The sequence below is a fragment of the Lathamus discolor genome, chromosome 11 (genome assembly GCF_037157495.1).
Source record: "Lathamus discolor isolate bLatDis1 chromosome 11, bLatDis1.hap1, whole genome shotgun sequence".
NCBI classification, from domain to species: Eukaryota; Metazoa; Chordata; class Aves; order Psittaciformes; family Psittacidae; genus Lathamus; species Lathamus discolor.
Window position 1 is genome coordinate 4,558,214 of NC_088894.1, and position 15,712 is coordinate 4,573,925.

Sequence of the window (15,712 nt, forward strand, 5' to 3'; positions counted from 1 at the left end):
GGGCTCGGGGCCGGACGGCGCAGCGGGGCGGAGTCGCGCCGGCAGCGAGCCCGGCTCCGAGCGGGTCATGGCGGCGGAGCCGGGGTTGGAGGCTTGGGGTCGGGAGGTTCTGTGGCTCCGGCTGCGGAGCTCGGAGGAGGCGCAGCGCCGGCAAGAGGTGCTGGTGCGGCAGCTGCAGGCCAAGGTGAGCGGCGGGGCTGGGGAGAGCTGCCCGGGACGGGCCGTACAGTGCGGGCGGCGAGCGCGGGCCCTCCCCGGCGCTGCCGCGGGCGGGATGGCGCCGAGCGCGGAGCTCGGGGGAAGCGCTGGGTGCCGGCCCGGCCCGCGCTGCCGCTGCCGCCTCCCCGAGCCTCGCTCCCGGCCTTTGCCGTGCTCGGATAAAGATGCCGGGCTCACAGACGCCGTCGTGAGGCCGCGCTGCCCGCGCCGGAGCACTTGGGCCAGGAGGGGTGGCTGTGAACGGCCCCGGGCTCGCCTGAGGCGCGGGAGCGCTGGCGGCGAGGAGGCGGCCGGAGCCGGGCGGAGGTGGGGCCGTGCCTGATTGGGGTCCATGGTGGCCATAGGCCAGGCAGGGCTAAGTCAGTTTCGTCCTTGGGCTTGCCGCTGCTATCTTAGGGTCAGCAGCGAGCACTGAGTGGGAAAGAAGCCCTGTCTCAATGCCTTTACTGCGAGATAAAGTGAAGCTTCCCTATATCGTGGCTTGTTGGCTGTATCCGCGGCGCTGTGAAATGTACTGTGCTTGGGCTGTAAAGACTTAAGAGAAAAGCTACTGCAGGAGGAGCCGACTTACAGCCTGCATTTGCACACCTTCGTTCCATGTATCCATCCAGGTCCTCAAGTACCGGAGTCGGTGTCAAGAATTGGAGCAGCAGCTGGAAGCAGGAGGGGTGAGTGTGTAGGTTGCCAACTAAAGGTAGTGTATGTAGCATTTGTTAATGCAGACAGAAAGCTGCCCAAAGCAATGACGGGGGAAAACGAGACTGGCTTGAAGAAGCACTCTAAGTTTGCCCATTGGTGTTTTGTCCAGTTGCCATTCTTAGAGCAGGCAGTAGTCTTGGAAATGCCAGTCCAGAAAACCCTGTCAAGAAGGATTTTAAGTTCAGGCTGCACTGCCTGTTACATTCATTCTCTGGCTGTCTCCGAGAAAGAACTGGTTAAGCATAGCATTTTGAAAGGTGAGAGTGCTGGCATTCAACATAGAGAGCTGGCTCTGTGCTTGCTGTGTGCTTCACAGCTAAAGTAAACCTGGGAAATGAAGGGTAGGAGAGTATTCCCAGGCTCCAGGTCCTACGTGAGCACTCACGGTCAGGAGCTGAGGTTACCTAGCTGTGAGAGTGCAACCACGGGAGACTGAGGAGAGCTACTCACTGAGTAACTGCCTTCCTCTCCATAGTCATGGCACTGGGATGCCTGGAAGAAGCCACTAGCTGCTGGGATACCAAACAAATGGAGAGGAAAGTGGTGGGTGCTTACAGTAGTGAAGGGAACGCAGGAATGTAACTAAACATTTGATATTTCCTTTCTTCTAAAGGGATCCGTTGCAGGCAGGTGTGAAGAAGATGACCAGAGCCTGGAGAAAGCACTGCTTGAGTTGGAAGAGGAGCATCAAAGGTAAAAGAAAGAAGTGTTCCCTCAGACTTGGTATCCTGAATGCTCCTGGAAGTGAGGGAAATCCTAGCCATGGGTACGGCCTGGTCTTCCCAAGGGAAGCAGCTGGGGGAGCCGCTTCAAAGGGAGACAGGTCCTCAGTCTCTGTCTATGGTGCATTTGTAGCTTTGTGTGCTGAATGGCTCTGTTTTGAGCAGGGGGCTTATTCCAGGTGACCTCTAAAGGTCCTTTTCCAGCCTAAATGACTCTGTGGTTCAGTAAGTGACAATGCCAGAGAAAGGTGGTGCATCCAGCGACCAGACAGCACAAAGGGGAGGCAAGACACGAACTGTTGGCATCATCAAAGTTGAAGAGGAAGGGGGAAGCGAAATTGTAGATGGAAATCTGCAACTATGAAGACTCAAAGCAAATGAATTTGCTATCACAGAGAGCTCTTAGCTAACCCTAGGAAGCACGTTTACTTCCTCCGTTTGAAAACAAAGTCAGTGCTGAGGGAGTAGGAAATATATGGCGATGCTGCTTGTGGATAGCGGTTGTTCAGTGACCTCATTGTTGTTTCTCCCTTTCCCAGGCGTGAGAATCTGGCAGAAGTGAATGCTTTCCTGCGGGAGCACCTCGATAAAGCGAATGAGGTTAATTCAGCCCTCAAAGAAGATGTTGGAAAACTGATGGCAGATTGGATGAGGGCGCGGGAGGAGCTGGAATTGAAGGAGAGTGAACTGCGCAATGAACGTGAGGTAAAGTGAGGCTATGGGAATGTCAGACGTGATGCCAGGGTGGAATGGGAATGCATTTTATTGCTGGCATAGAGAACTCGCTGTGTTAAAGCTGTGGCTACACTGAGGATGTATTAGTGTTGACAAGCAGAAGATGGGTGTGCGATGGAGGAGTGTGAGGACATTGTGGTAATGGAAGACGCTTACCTGCTCTGACCATACTGCTTGCTCTTGAAGGCAAACGCTTGCTGTTGCTGGGCACTGAAGGGCAGTCACACAGGAATGCTCTTCTTTTTAATAGTTCCTGAATCTCTCATCGCGAGCCGTGGAGACTGGAAAGGTCTGTGTGTTTTCTGAGTCAGAGTAGCCAACAATAGTAGTAGCCTTTTCAGTCCTTGATGCCCCAGTTGCAATAGTTACCAAAGGATACTGGTGAAAACGGTTGTACCCTCTGCTATCTGAAAGACTTGTACAGCAGCAGTGAAGGCTAAACTGGCATTTCTTTTTATCTCTGCATGTTTAGCTTTATGACAACTACGTAAGGGGTGAACATAACCGTCTAGTCAGCCTGTGGCGTGAGGTGGTGACCTTCCGCCGGCACTTCCTGGCGATGAAGACTGCCACTGACCGGTGAGTGGAAGCTGAGGCTGGAGCTCTTGCAGGACAAAGGCAGCTTCCCTTCACACCTCCATGTTATATTACTTGCAGGTAAAGATAGGGTTTCTCCTTTGGTAGTCTGAAGGACTATGCTTTAGGCTATGTTCAGAATCATTTTGTTTGATGCTGGTTTTCAGATAAAACTGAGGGGCTCAGGCTATGAGCAGTGCCGAGGCACTTCTTTGATGTATTTTGCTTAGTTTGATACCTCTTTCTAGGATTATTTTCTTGTTCTTTGGCTCTGTGAGGTTCCTTTCTCACCGTTGCCTTGTACACAAACAAAACCAGTGTAGCTGTAATAGTACATTGTTGTGGTGTCAGCATGCAATTTCAGACTCTGGGTTACTGTCAGCCATTTATCTCATTTGATTGCAAGCCTTCCTTAGTGTATAGAGTATGCCTGAGCTACTAACTAATTCTTGTGTTATTTGTACTTCTTTTGTTACACCATTTTAGGCTTGTTCTTGCACCACCTTCCTGAAATGTTTGTTGTGTAGATGTTGTCGTGAGCCTCTTAGCCATCCCAAGTGTTGATGCTAATAGGTGGTTTAAGGCTAATCATCTAGGTGTAAAAGCTGGGGACCTTGGTAAAATTCTTTGTATCTGTTAATGATAATTAGAGTATGTTAATAAGATAGAGCAGGAGCAACAATTAGTAAGAGTAATTTGAGGTCGTCGAAGCCTTCTTACCTCTGAGGAGAAAATGGACTCATTCCTCAGCTATCTTGTAGTCATTGATCAACTGTCAAGAGGTGTCCTGGTCCCAGAGTGGCAGATGAATGATTTGTCCCCAGCAAAGATGTCCTCTTTCCTGCCGGCTTTTACTGTTGCACAGTTACATGCTTCCAGAAGTGAGTCAGCTCATAAAGATGGTGGCGTGAACATTAGCTTGGTCTCTGTTCTTCCTCAGAGATCTTACAGAGCTGAAGGCAGAGCAGATGAGGCTTTCTGGAGCTATACTTGTAAACTGCTCCCACCTAAACCGTGGCATACAGCTCTGGGAGTCCGTCACTCTGGGTAGACCTGTCCTGAAGGATCAGGCACAGCAGCAAGCAGGACAGAAAATAAAGCAGAAGACTCAGGAAGTGATGTGCTTACAAGTTAAGGGGGACCTGGAGAAGACGGAGCTTCAAGACAGGTAAAGGTGTTTTCAACTTTGTTATTGCCAGCATTATCTTTTGTGGCTGCTTCTTGGATTCATGGATGGGCTGTGTTCACATTTAAAACACAGCCATTCTGCACAGCCTTATTTCTGCCCTAGTCAAACTATTGCCTTCAACAGAAAGGATAGAAATGAATGCCTATCTGACAGAAGAAGCTCTTCTGAGTAGGACAAGACTGGGAAAGAGATTGTATATTACAATGTTTCTGCTGTTAACTGATTCTTGGTGAGAAACAGACTGGTGTAAAGAGAGCGCTGTCTCTTGTACAGCCCTCTGGCTACCCAGGGCTCTGCTGAAGGAGCTGAGAAATTTGCCCAGCGTCATCGTAAGCCATGTAGCACCGCTGTGGTCAGTCTTGCAGTGAGCTGTCAGTACAGAAGGCCTTCGGGGCCAGAAGTGCCATTTTGCAACCGTTTTGCACGTTAACCTATAGAGATGAATGCTGCCTTTGTGGTGTTTTCTGGCTGGACCTTTCTCTGCTATGCTTCTGGGAGCTGCTTAGCTCTTTAACAGGTGATGATGGGCAATGCTTTTGGAATGGCACGTGGACCTTCTCTTCTCAGGGTGGTGGAGCTCTCAGCCTTGCTTGTACTTGCTCAGAAGGAAAACGAGGAGAAGGAGAAGACCGTGAAAACACTGCACAACACTGTGGAGTTACTAGTATGTTTTACTTCTTTTTGGGAGAGAGCCCAGTGTTTGCTCTTCAGCCTTAGCAAGGAGGAGTGGCTTCCTCAAGAGGAAGAGTGGCAAAGATGCTGGCTGTGTGAGAACGTGAGGCACATTGCCCAAATATTCCTTGTGTCATGGCACAAGTGGAGTCAGGTGCAGGCAGTGGCAAGGGAGCTGCACACAAGGCAAGTGTCTTCCTCAGGGAGGTACCACCCGTGCTGTTCTGTCTGTGATTTAAATCTCTGAGGATCGAAGTTCCTTGGAACTGACAGTTTGATAGCAGCCTATAAAAACTAGCTGTTGGGCTTTCTCTTCTTGGTTTTAGCAAAGAAGAAATTGAATAGATGTGGGAAGGACTATATTGGAATCACTCAGGCTGAGGCTTGTCAGCATGACAGTGCTACTGAGACTGGGAATGCTACAGAGGGGAGCAGCTCTTCCCTGCCCACCCTTTCCTCATTTGTGTTCTCAGGAAGCAAGTCGGTTAGAGAAAGAATATGAAGCTTCATTGGCTAAAAGTGCTGAAGAAGAGAATCTTTCCCTCCAGAAGCTGATCAAAGCTATAACTGACGTAAGTAAGGAGCTGAGACTACATTCCTGTGAATTTGATTTGAAAGTACTTGAGGAAGGCAACAGAGAAGCCCAGGGGCTAGGTCTGTGTTGTAAACTGTGTTAACTGCTACTGACTGTTTCGTTTTTATACCACTTTTCTGACATAAAACCTGTTTAGATCTCCCAGGTTGTCCTGTGACACTTCAGGCTGTGTTGGCTGGAAGTTTCAGTACCTTTGCCTTCACCGTCCTGCTAAAGTCTCTCTTGGACTGTGCTTTCTGAGTTCTCTACTTGACATTTGTATTCCAGTTTTTCTTGGATGCTTCCCCCATCTTCCTTGAGCAATGACTGCTGTTCCTCAGACTTTTATAAAAGGTCACTGACGCAATTGATGCACTGGCCATCTCTGCTCCTTCGCTCTACGTTCGTTGACCATTATTATCTCCCCAGATTTGCAACTGATCTAACTGTTTAGGGGTAACCTTAACTCAGTCCTAAACTTCCCTCTGTGAAGGGGGGTTTAATATCAGATCTCTTACGTAGCCTCTCGCAAAGTCAGTTTGTTCCCCTTGCACAGTTGTATTTATCCTTTTGTGCTACTGCTCTGAGTAATTCTAAACATTAGCTTTTTCACTGCTGTTTTCTAGTGTTCATCAGCTTCCTTCTTCCCTGGGCAGCATTAATGTTTCCTTTCCTTGGTATTTCCAGTGTCCGTCTGGTGCTTGTGGCTCTAAGAAACTGTAGGAGAGCAAAATCATTCTTGAAAGCATCAAGAAAGTGGATGTTCAGGCAGCCTCCAGCCACTTCACACTTGGCTCTTCTTGTTTATTGTAGCTGTATTCAGAAGTCCCTGGTGTGTTTGTAGCCACAGGGGCAAAACTTCTTTGTGGACTGAGGGAATGAGAGAACTGAGTTTTTAATGGCTCTGTGAGGAAATGGGGGGAAAAAGAGAACTAGATATAGAAAAGCAAGTAGAATGAAAAAGAGTAACAGCTTGATGTGGGCTTTCAGGTGGTGTTAGATGACAGTGACAGCATGGTCAGCATTGCCTCCACTGACAGTTCCCAGCACATCGAGTCTAGCAACATCGTCTCTTCTCTGAGCTTCGCTGATGCAGAGCATGCCTTTGTGTTGGTGCAGGAAGCACTGGCAAGGAGGCGAGGGGCAGCACAGGTGAGACTTTCTGCTTGTCTTCCCTGCTGGCCACAGGCTCAACTGCTAATGCCTCAGTTAGCTTGAAACCTTTTCCTTTGCTTAGCCAGTTTAGCTGGTTTCTTTCTAGCCTTCCCACTCTTGGTCCTGTACTGTCTTTCCAGTCCCACCACCTCTGTGCTCTACTGCTTTTCTCTCCTTGATCTCCAAACCTTATCATAGATTTTTGCCTTCAGGTGAGCTGTCTCTCTTCTTGCTGCTTCTCTCATCTGTCTGGAGCCATCTTCCCTGTTCTTTATTGCTTGTTTGTGCTCTTTCCCTGCCCATCCCTTGCAGGCCCTAAAAGAAGAGCTTTCTGCCAGGCAGGATGCTATCAATGACCTGCGGCACCAGCACAGAGAGCAAGAAGGGAAGTGCAGGAGGCTGCAGCAAAGGACTGAACAACTGGAGGAGCAATGCAAGACGTCCAGCAGCCACCAGCAGCACCTCCAGTCTCTGGTAGAAGCACTCAGCAGGTGAGTGTTTGCTCCTCCTCCTGTGTTCCAGAGGCAATCTGCTTCCGGTTTTGGGAGTTCGCAGGTGCTATGGGCAAAGAACTTGCCTGCCCTACTGTGTGTATGCCTCCCTTTTGACGTGCTGCTTCTCTGAGTTCTTGTTCTTTGGGTGCCCTTTCTTAGCCACTGAATGAAAGCAAAAGCCTTCCTTTCTCTTTCCCTCTTCAGTTACCTTGTGAGGGGAAGAGCAAGTTGCTCCTTACCGTGCTCCCTACAATTCCATCCTGGAATGATGAAAATGGGATCTGTGACTTTCAGACCACTTCATTCTAACTGAGCCTTGTCTCTGCAGTGACTGTGCAAACCTCAAGAAAAGCAGGGAAGAGTTACAGCAACAGCTTGAAGTAACAGAGCAAGAAGCCTCACGTCTGCGTCAGAGTAACACTGAATTGCAGCTGAAGGAAGATGCAGCCCAGGGGGAAAAGGTGGAGCAGCAGCAGGCACTGGAGAGAGCACATCATGACAAGGAGCTCCTGTGAGTGTTAAAGCTTTCTCTGGGCAGGGGTGGGCACTGCTGGGCTTTAGGCAGCCCACATAAAGATAATAAGTTTTGCATGCTCATCATTTGTAGCACAGAAATGGGCAGGGAGTTCATGGGCAGGTCTGGCTGCCTCCTTGTGCTTCCCTTATGACCCTTGAAAAACATCATTCCAGACCTGACCTGGGTAGTTGGTGACAGGCACAAGCTGGGACAAGAGTGGTTCAAGCTGGATTTAAGGAGAACAAAAGCTGGAACCATGAAGGCAGTCATGCAGCAGAGCAGGTTGCTTAGAGAGGTTGTGCAGATTCCATGCCTGGAAATTTGGAAGACCAAACTGGATAAAGATAAAGCCTGAGCAACCTGGACTGATCCCCTAGCTGATCCCAGCTGTTTTGAGCTCATGCCTGGGCTAGAGGCCTCCTGGAGTCCCTGCCAGCCTGAATGGATGTGACCCTATGATTATTGGATTGGGAATTCACACACACCTCTTTGCCGCATAGATTCCAGGCTCTTTCATTGTTTCACTGTAGAGGGCAAGAGTAATTGTGGGACTACGAATCTGACTTAAAAAGTCTGTCTCGCCCGAAGAAGAACTTTGGGAAGTCTTGGAGCCAATACATCAAAAAGCAGAGCAAGAGCGAACAGGCAGGAAGCTGTTCAGTTGAACTGAACTTTTGGAAATGTTCTGTGATTTCTGGAAGCTTGTTTTACTTTCTCAATGGCAAATGTTTCATCTCCATCAGTGACAAAGAGTGATGCAGCTCTAGTCAGGAAATTCCAGCATTCCTTAGGTGTACGAGGAGAGCTGTTAGGAGTCATTCATACTGCCATGTCCTGGGCATGGTACGTATCTGGGTCTTGGAAATGAGAAGGTATTTTACATTAAAAACTTGTTTGTCTTTCCCCTTCTCATAGACTGAAGGACTTAGCTGCACTTGAAGGAAAAAATTCATCATTACAGAGTGAGTTGTTAATTGCAAGAGAGACACTGGAGGAATTGCACCTTCAGAGGGATCTGCTGAAGCAGGAGAAACATGAGCTTACCATGGCACTAGAGAAGGTATGATCACCTTATTCTTAGGTAGTACTTGTGGGAGAGGGAGTTGTGATAGCAAAACCATCACAGATGCTGCTTCTGGCAGTAGAAGACAGGAAAAATGTTGTCCTCCCCCTTGGAAAATGGTGATCACACCATACGGGCTCTCTGGGGTAGTGCTTAACGGGAGTGCTGAACTGGGAGTGCATCAGAGACATAAAAGGTAATCTGGAGCTACTGCTGGAAGTCAGGGATTTTCCTGCCTTTGTTGTCATGTTCTTTTGTCCCTTCAGGCAGAGCAGTCAGTAGCAGAGTTGACAGGGGCTCAGAATAAGCTGAGTGCTGAAACAGCTGATCTACGTGTTGCAGCAGTGAAGATGAGCAGTATCAATGAAGCTCTTGCATTGGATAAAGTGCAGTTGAACCAGCTTGTGCTGCAGGTGAGCAGAGTTGCCAAAGATCTTGCCAGGAGTTTGTCTCTAGTTGCTGCTGCTTCTCAGGCTTCTTGCCTTTCAACAGTGTGACCGACAGAATATGGAAATGTTCCTGTGTCTGTTCAAGCCAAACCTCCTATGGAGTAAATGTTGTTGTACTTTATTTCCTCTGTGCTTCTGTGATTGCAGCTGGAGCAAGAGAATGAAGCTCTGTCAGTGAAAGTGGATGAGACGGAGAGAGCAAAGATCTCTGGCCAGGATAAGCTGAGCTTGTGTGAGAGAGCAAATGAAGAGCTCAGCACAGAGAAAGCCCATCTGGAGCAATTGCTGAAGAAAGCAGAGGAGCAACAGGAGGGGCTGCGGGTAGAGCTGAGGACCCTGGCAAAGGAGAAAGCAGAAACCCAAGAGAAACTCAGTCAGGTGAGACCAAAAACCTGTTGCTGTCTGCGTGGGCTTTTGACTGCTTGGCTCAGTGTAGCTGTATCTGTTGGATTCTATAGTGTTTTTGTCAAGGAGACCCTTGGCAGTGCTGGAGATCACAAGGCTTTTGGTTCCTTCTTGTTGGAAACAAATTGGTGGCTTGCAGAGCTGTCCTGCAATTCTCTGTGTTGTCCTCTGCTTCTGTGGATTCTTTTAATCCACCTGTCTGTGTTGACCTCTTTTTTGGCTCTTGATAAACTGCAAGGAGATGATTGTGTTGTCCATGAATCTGAGTGGGGCTCCTACTCTCATATGGTCAAAAGAAACAAACTGTGTAGCTCTGAGTCCTCTTTCTGAAGCAAAAGCCATGGCTGCATGTTTCTGTTTCTGCTTTTTGTTGTGAAATCTGCTGCTTTCAAAACTCCATTTCTTTGAGCCTAGAGAGCAGGACAAAGCTGCGAGTCAATGCCTGCTGGTTTGTACTGCTAAGAATGGGCATGACATCTTGAAACTGTTGAAATTGTATTTTAAGAGATACACGCAGCTTTGTGGCTGGCAAGCTGCCTGGGAAGAAGGGCCTGGGAGGGATGCTGGTCAAGAGCCACCTGAACATGAGCCGGCTTGTGCCCAGGTAGCCAAGAAAGCCAGGAGCATCCTAGCCTGTTTTCAGAAAGAATGAGGGACGTGATCATCCGCCCCTCTGCACTGGGCCCTGGTGAGCCTGCACATCGAGTCCCATGTAAGTTCTTGGCCCCTCACTACAAGAGAGACACTAAAATGCTGGAGTGTGTCCAGAGAAGAGCAACAAAGCTGATAAAGGGTTTGGAGCACAAGTGTGATGAGGAGCAGCTGAGGGAAGTGAGGTTGTTTAGTGTGGAGAAAGGGAGGCTCAGGGAAGACCTCGCTCCCTACAACTGCCTGAAAGGAGGTTGTAGTGAGGTGGGCTAGGTCTCTTCTCCCAGGCAGCAAGTGCTAGGACAAGAGGAAACAGCCTCGAGTTACGCTGGGCGAGGTTTAGACTGGGTGTTCTGAGCAGTTGCTTTTGCTCAACCTCTCCTGAAACTTTCCAGCGTGGGAATAGATTCTGATGGGATTTTAGTTTGCAAGGTGGCAGTTCTGGAAGATGCAGTGGTTTTTGCATGAAACAGTCTGAGGTATGTACGTTTGCCCTGAAGGAGCTGTCTGGTCCCAGGCAACCCAGTATGGCCTTACGTATCCGTTTCAAGATAACAGTGCCTTTTAGCACTTTCCTTCTGGCAGCGCAAGATATTAGTGCAATGCGCAGCTGATGCTCTGAAGCTTTCAGCCCACAGTGCAGGAGTTCTTTCTCCTCTGGCTCATTCGGAACTGGCACTGGATGGCTCTGCACACAACTCTCACTGTATCTTGTCCTGTTTCAGGTTTGCCACCAGCAAGAGTTGGCCAGAGGTGACCTGGAGCAGCTGCGCCAGGAGTCCTCTTGCCAAGAGCACACGCTGGCCAAAGTGTCCAAGGAGAAGGAATTGCTGGTGCACGAGAAGGCTGCCCTAGAGGTGCGACTGGCGGCCGTGGAGAGGGACAGACAAGGCCTTTCAGAGCAGCTGGAAGAGGCCAGGTAAAGGCAGGGAGGAGACCCTAGGCAGGATGTTATTAAAGGTCTGTAATTCCAGAGGTGGGAATCATTACTCAAGGATTCATTAAATCCTGTGTGCTTCTCGGGTGTTTTCACCTTCCATGGACAGAAAATGGAAGAATCTTGAGCAAAACGGATACCACGATTTGTATCAAAGCTTCTCTTTAAAAGAGTGCCAAGCTATTTGGGCTATTGCCTACATGGTTAGCAATGCTTAGAGAAAAGTAGCAAGTTTTCCCGTGAACTTCCAGCAGTTTAAACTGAAGGATACCTGTCTCTCTCAGGTAGTACTTGTTCACATAAAATCTAGCTCAGATTTGTTACAAATGCTGCTGCAAGCGTGAGATTTTACTGTATCATGTGTTGTATTTCTTTAGTCCGTTTTAAACAGAGGGAAGGTGGAAAATTACCTACCTATGGCTACATTATGAACTCCACTAAAATGTCATGAATCAGCCAGGGAAATACTCGTTCTGTCCCCCTGCACAGCTGCTTGTAAGGGCTGTGAGCAGAGGCTGGTCTTTTGCTGGCTGGCACAGACTTTATGGGCAGAGCTACCCATGTGTCGTAGATCAGACGACAACAATTTAAGATGTGGCTATTGAGATCCAGTTCAAGTGGTCTTGCTGTGTATTGTAGGTCACAAGGAAGGCCCAGTCATTCCCTCAGAGGAGCCTGCATTGCTATTTTAAATGGTATAAATATGCTCCCTGTGTACAACTTTCCATGCAACCCATTTTCCCTACTCGAGGGTAGGGATCCTGAATGATTTCTTACTGGAGTAACTCCTTGTGGGTGTCAGGAGCAAGAAACTCATTTCTCTTCGTATTCATAACTTTCAGGTCAGTGAAGGACTCCCTGGAATCCAGCCTGTTTGAGGCTCAGCAGCACTTATCTGAGCTGGAGATTTCCAGGAGTCAGCTGGAAATGCAGCTACACGCAGTCACGCAGGCCAAGGAGGTGATACAAGGTGAGAGCTTCATGTACTTGGTTTCTGGTGACCCTTCTGACCAGAGAAAATGGTATAATAATAGCTCCCTGCAGTGCTTCTGAGGAGTGAAGGAGCTGGAGGGAGATCCCTCCTACACTGCAATTCACATTCAGTAAAGTCAGAACCGTTTCTTTGTAGACTCTGAATGTTGCCCTTTGTGTTTGCAGGGGAAGTGAAGTGCCTTCAGTGGGAGCTGGAAACAGAGAGATCTCTGATGAGGCAGGAACGGGAAGAGATGACACAACAGCTCCTGCAGACGGAGCAACAGTATGACAGTACTCTCAAACTGTGTCAAAGTGAGCATGAAGTGGAAATAAACAAGCTCCTGCAAGACCTGGTAGGGACCAATACGGTTCTGAATTCTTCCAGCAAGCTCTGTGGGCTGGCTTTAGATTAATAATAACCTGAGGGTGTGAAATGGCATCTGTCATAAGCCACGTGTTGCTAGGCCAGGCAGCAGAGCCAATGGCTTGTGCTTGAAGACATGTGGAGACCCACAGGCCTATAGTGGGACAGTAAATGCAGGCACAGATTCAGTGTGGGCCTAAGACGAGTTCAGCAGAGGGTTGCAGCAAGGAGGTAGGACCTTCCCAGACTCCTGTCTACCATGAAGGTGACTCCTGACATTGCTGGCAACTGCTGTCACAGAAGCTTTGTTCCATTATTTCTGTCCTTTCACGTGGTCAACAGAGGTGTTAAATTTGGGCTTGAAGCCTCTGTAACAGACCCCTTATTCCTGGTGCTTAAGTCCATGGCCTGTCTTGTGACTGAATTATCAGGCTACTGGTCCCTTTACTGAGGAAGAAGCTGAACCTGATGGCCAGTCCCAGTAACTTGCTCTCCATTTGTGTTTCCAGAACATCACAGAAAAGCTGCAAGCCGAGCTGCAGGAAGCTCAGAGTAAGATCAAGGCAGCGGAGAAGCAGCACAAAGAAGAAATTAAAACCATCAAAGAGGAAGCAAATGTCCTTCTTCAGCAAAGGGATGCTCTACAGAAACAGGTGACTGAAACAGCAATAGCTACTGCAGTCATCAAATAGGTGGTCTCTGGTTGGCTTCCATCTTGCCTTTCCATTGCAAACAGCAGGCTGATGGGGTAGTCCCTCGGGCTGCCATCATCCTGTGGTCTCCATCTCCACTGGTCTGAAGGAGACTCACTGATCAGCTGCATCTCAGCTGCTGCTCTGGACAGACGAGCTTGTCCTTTGGCCTGTTTGCTAGAATGAATCCATCATCAGAATGGATTTCTGCTGGCCTGTTGCTGCTAGCCTTGTTTTTTAAGGTGTTCTTTTCAGTTGAACATGTTGACCCACTCAGATTTTTAAGCAAGTTGTCTCTCTCCATTGTGGATCCAGTATTTTCATGCTAGGGTGAAATTTCAAGTTGTTCTTTCCTTTTGCTGACACTATGTACTATGGCTGCCTGGGACAAGCTGTAGTCTTTGACTGCTTTGTTATGTTTTACTTGAGGTGGAGGAGTTGACATCTCAGCTGGCAGCCTCTGAAGAGTCCCAGCAAGAGATTGGCCGCAAAGCTCAACAGGATCTGAGTGAGGCACAGGAACTGTCAAGACAGAAGGTGCTGGAGGTTGTGCACCTCCAGAAGGTCCTGGAGGAGAAGAGGAGTCAATGGGAGGAGGTAGAACATCAGAACAAGGAGTTGCAGATGTGTCTGCAGTCCTTGGAGGGGGAAAGGAGTCGATGGGAAGAAGTAGAGCGTCACAACACAGAATTTCAAGCCTCACTGAAAGTCCTAGAGAGCGAGAAAGCCAGGTAAGTGAAAGCCTGTGAGGCTCTCCAGTCTGTTTAATGGATTCCCTCTTCCAGATCTTTGCATATAGAAGTGGCTGTGGCAGCACTTCTGACAAAGCAGAGCTCTGAACTCCCCATGTAGATGTCTCATTCTCTTGATGTGTTTAATTTTCTTTTCTTTTAACCCTTCAATGACAGTTTTTCTGAAGACAATGGCTTTTGGAGTATTCCTTTCCTTTAAAAGTGTTTTGTTAAATCAGCATGTTAATAGTGTAAATGGAATGTTCAGGTGTTTCAAACCTGAAACACACCAAAGGAGGCAGGAAAGCTGCAGTACAATGAGCCAGATAGATCTGTCATCTCCACCTTGGGTCCAGTAAACTTTAAATATTCGGGATCTGTATCAGTCTTCCACCCTGACACCTTTGGTTGGCAGAAGCCATCTTAAAACCATGGTTTTGAACTGACCTGGATTCCCCTGTGAAACACACAAGAAACAAGAGTGCTGAACAAGCAGCCTGGTTGTGTAGACAAACCTCAGACAAAGCAATTTTCCCCTTGGTGGTGGAAGTCCTAAGAGTTTATTAAATATTATGCTACGTAGTAATGGGTTGCATGCTCCCTCTTTCAGGCTGACCCTGTCTCTGGAAGAGAAGGAGCTGAGCCTCAAAACCCTGGAAGAAAAGAACTTTGCCCAGCATAACGAGGTGTCTCAGCTTCTCTCTGCTGTTCACCAGGCTCAGCAGCTCCATTCAGACCACAGAAGAGAAATAAAAGAGCTCAACAACCAGGTGACCTGGGCACTGGCATCCTCTTCTCCGGGGACAGCTTGTAGGCCCCAATTTGTTTTCCCTCCCACCAGCATACACCCCTGTATTCTGCCCAGAGACATTGAGGCATTAACTCTCTGAGGAGAAATGGAAGACTCCTTTGGAGCTTCCCAGGATCTCTATTACAAATGTTGTCCCCAAATGGTGTTTCTACCTCTATTGGGCACTAAGCAACCTGGTTATTGCAGAAGTCGTTATTACAGTCTGTGGAAGGCGCAGCCAGATCATCTGGCCTTTTGGAGATGCACCATAAAGGATGCTGATTGTCTTCCCTTCTACTCCCAAGCATCCCTGGAAGCCCCACCCTCCATGCAGGAATGCTTGATTTGCCACCTCACTCTCTAACCAACCCCGCTTCCCCACAAACCCATCTCCACACACAGGAGAGCTCAGTTTCTGAGGCTGGAAAGCATGAAAGCCAGTTTGGCCATTCATTTTGGGATGGGGAAACTTCTTTTTGGCGCCTTGGCCTCCACATACCTGTTTCTAGCTGATTTTGCTCTGTTTGAGTCCTTGGCTTTGAGCCTTCTGTTTCCAGTGTGGTTTTTGCTTGAAGTAATTTTTCCTTCATTCCTTCTACTTCCCGCTCTGCTGCCTCAGCAGCAGCACTGTCCCTGAGGCTCTGTGCATCTGTGTTACAGATACAGTCGCTGCAGGAGGTAGTCTTGGAGAATGAGGCTGGCCTGGCAGCTCGGGAGAAGCAACTGCTGCAGGATCTGGAGGAGTCCCGAGCAGGCGAGCGGTGCTTGAGGGACTCCCTGCACGTGCTGGAGGCTGAGATGTCTGAACTGCAACTGAGGCTTTGTAGTACAGAGAACAGAGCAAAGGCGTTGGCCATGGAGTGTCAGCAGGCTAACAGTGCCCACTGTGAAGCCCAGTCCCAGCTGGACAAACTGCACTTGGTTCTGCACCGCGTGATCTATGACAGCAGAGACTTAGTCACTTGGAGTCCAGGCAAGTGTGGGAGGCTGGGTTAACAAGTCTGTAGGGCACGCAGAGGAGAGCAGATGGAGGGAGGTGTGGTTCTTTACAATCCTGATGGGATAGAATCGTCCTTTCAGTTTAGGCTGACTCAAGCCTTGGGAAG

General features: G+C 48.7%; 1 protein-coding gene across 1 annotated transcript in view; it reads left to right on the plus strand.

The window, feature by feature from the left end:
- The first annotated feature begins 67 nt into the window (after nucleotides 1-67).
- LOC136020348 (centrosome-associated protein CEP250-like) overlaps nucleotides 68-15,712 on the plus strand; it is a 30,486-nt gene continuing 14,841 nt past the window's right edge. Inside the window, exons 1-21 of the mRNA XM_065691369.1 lie at nucleotides 68-184; nucleotides 831-887; nucleotides 1,532-1,611; nucleotides 2,180-2,345; nucleotides 2,848-2,954; nucleotides 3,892-4,119; nucleotides 4,708-4,804; nucleotides 5,286-5,384; nucleotides 6,377-6,538; nucleotides 6,854-7,032; nucleotides 7,364-7,546; nucleotides 8,468-8,612; nucleotides 8,882-9,028; nucleotides 9,212-9,442; nucleotides 10,843-11,036; nucleotides 11,897-12,024; nucleotides 12,213-12,382; nucleotides 12,903-13,046; nucleotides 13,515-13,816; nucleotides 14,427-14,586; nucleotides 15,267-15,579. Coding sequence (XP_065547441.1) covers nucleotides 68-184; nucleotides 831-887; nucleotides 1,532-1,611; nucleotides 2,180-2,345; nucleotides 2,848-2,954; nucleotides 3,892-4,119; nucleotides 4,708-4,804; nucleotides 5,286-5,384; nucleotides 6,377-6,538; nucleotides 6,854-7,032; nucleotides 7,364-7,546; nucleotides 8,468-8,612; nucleotides 8,882-9,028; nucleotides 9,212-9,442; nucleotides 10,843-11,036; nucleotides 11,897-12,024; nucleotides 12,213-12,382; nucleotides 12,903-13,046; nucleotides 13,515-13,816; nucleotides 14,427-14,586; nucleotides 15,267-15,579 — 3,409 coding nt within the window. The remainder of the gene's footprint in view (nucleotides 185-830; nucleotides 888-1,531; nucleotides 1,612-2,179; nucleotides 2,346-2,847; nucleotides 2,955-3,891; nucleotides 4,120-4,707; nucleotides 4,805-5,285; nucleotides 5,385-6,376; nucleotides 6,539-6,853; nucleotides 7,033-7,363; nucleotides 7,547-8,467; nucleotides 8,613-8,881; nucleotides 9,029-9,211; nucleotides 9,443-10,842; nucleotides 11,037-11,896; nucleotides 12,025-12,212; nucleotides 12,383-12,902; nucleotides 13,047-13,514; nucleotides 13,817-14,426; nucleotides 14,587-15,266; nucleotides 15,580-15,712) is intronic.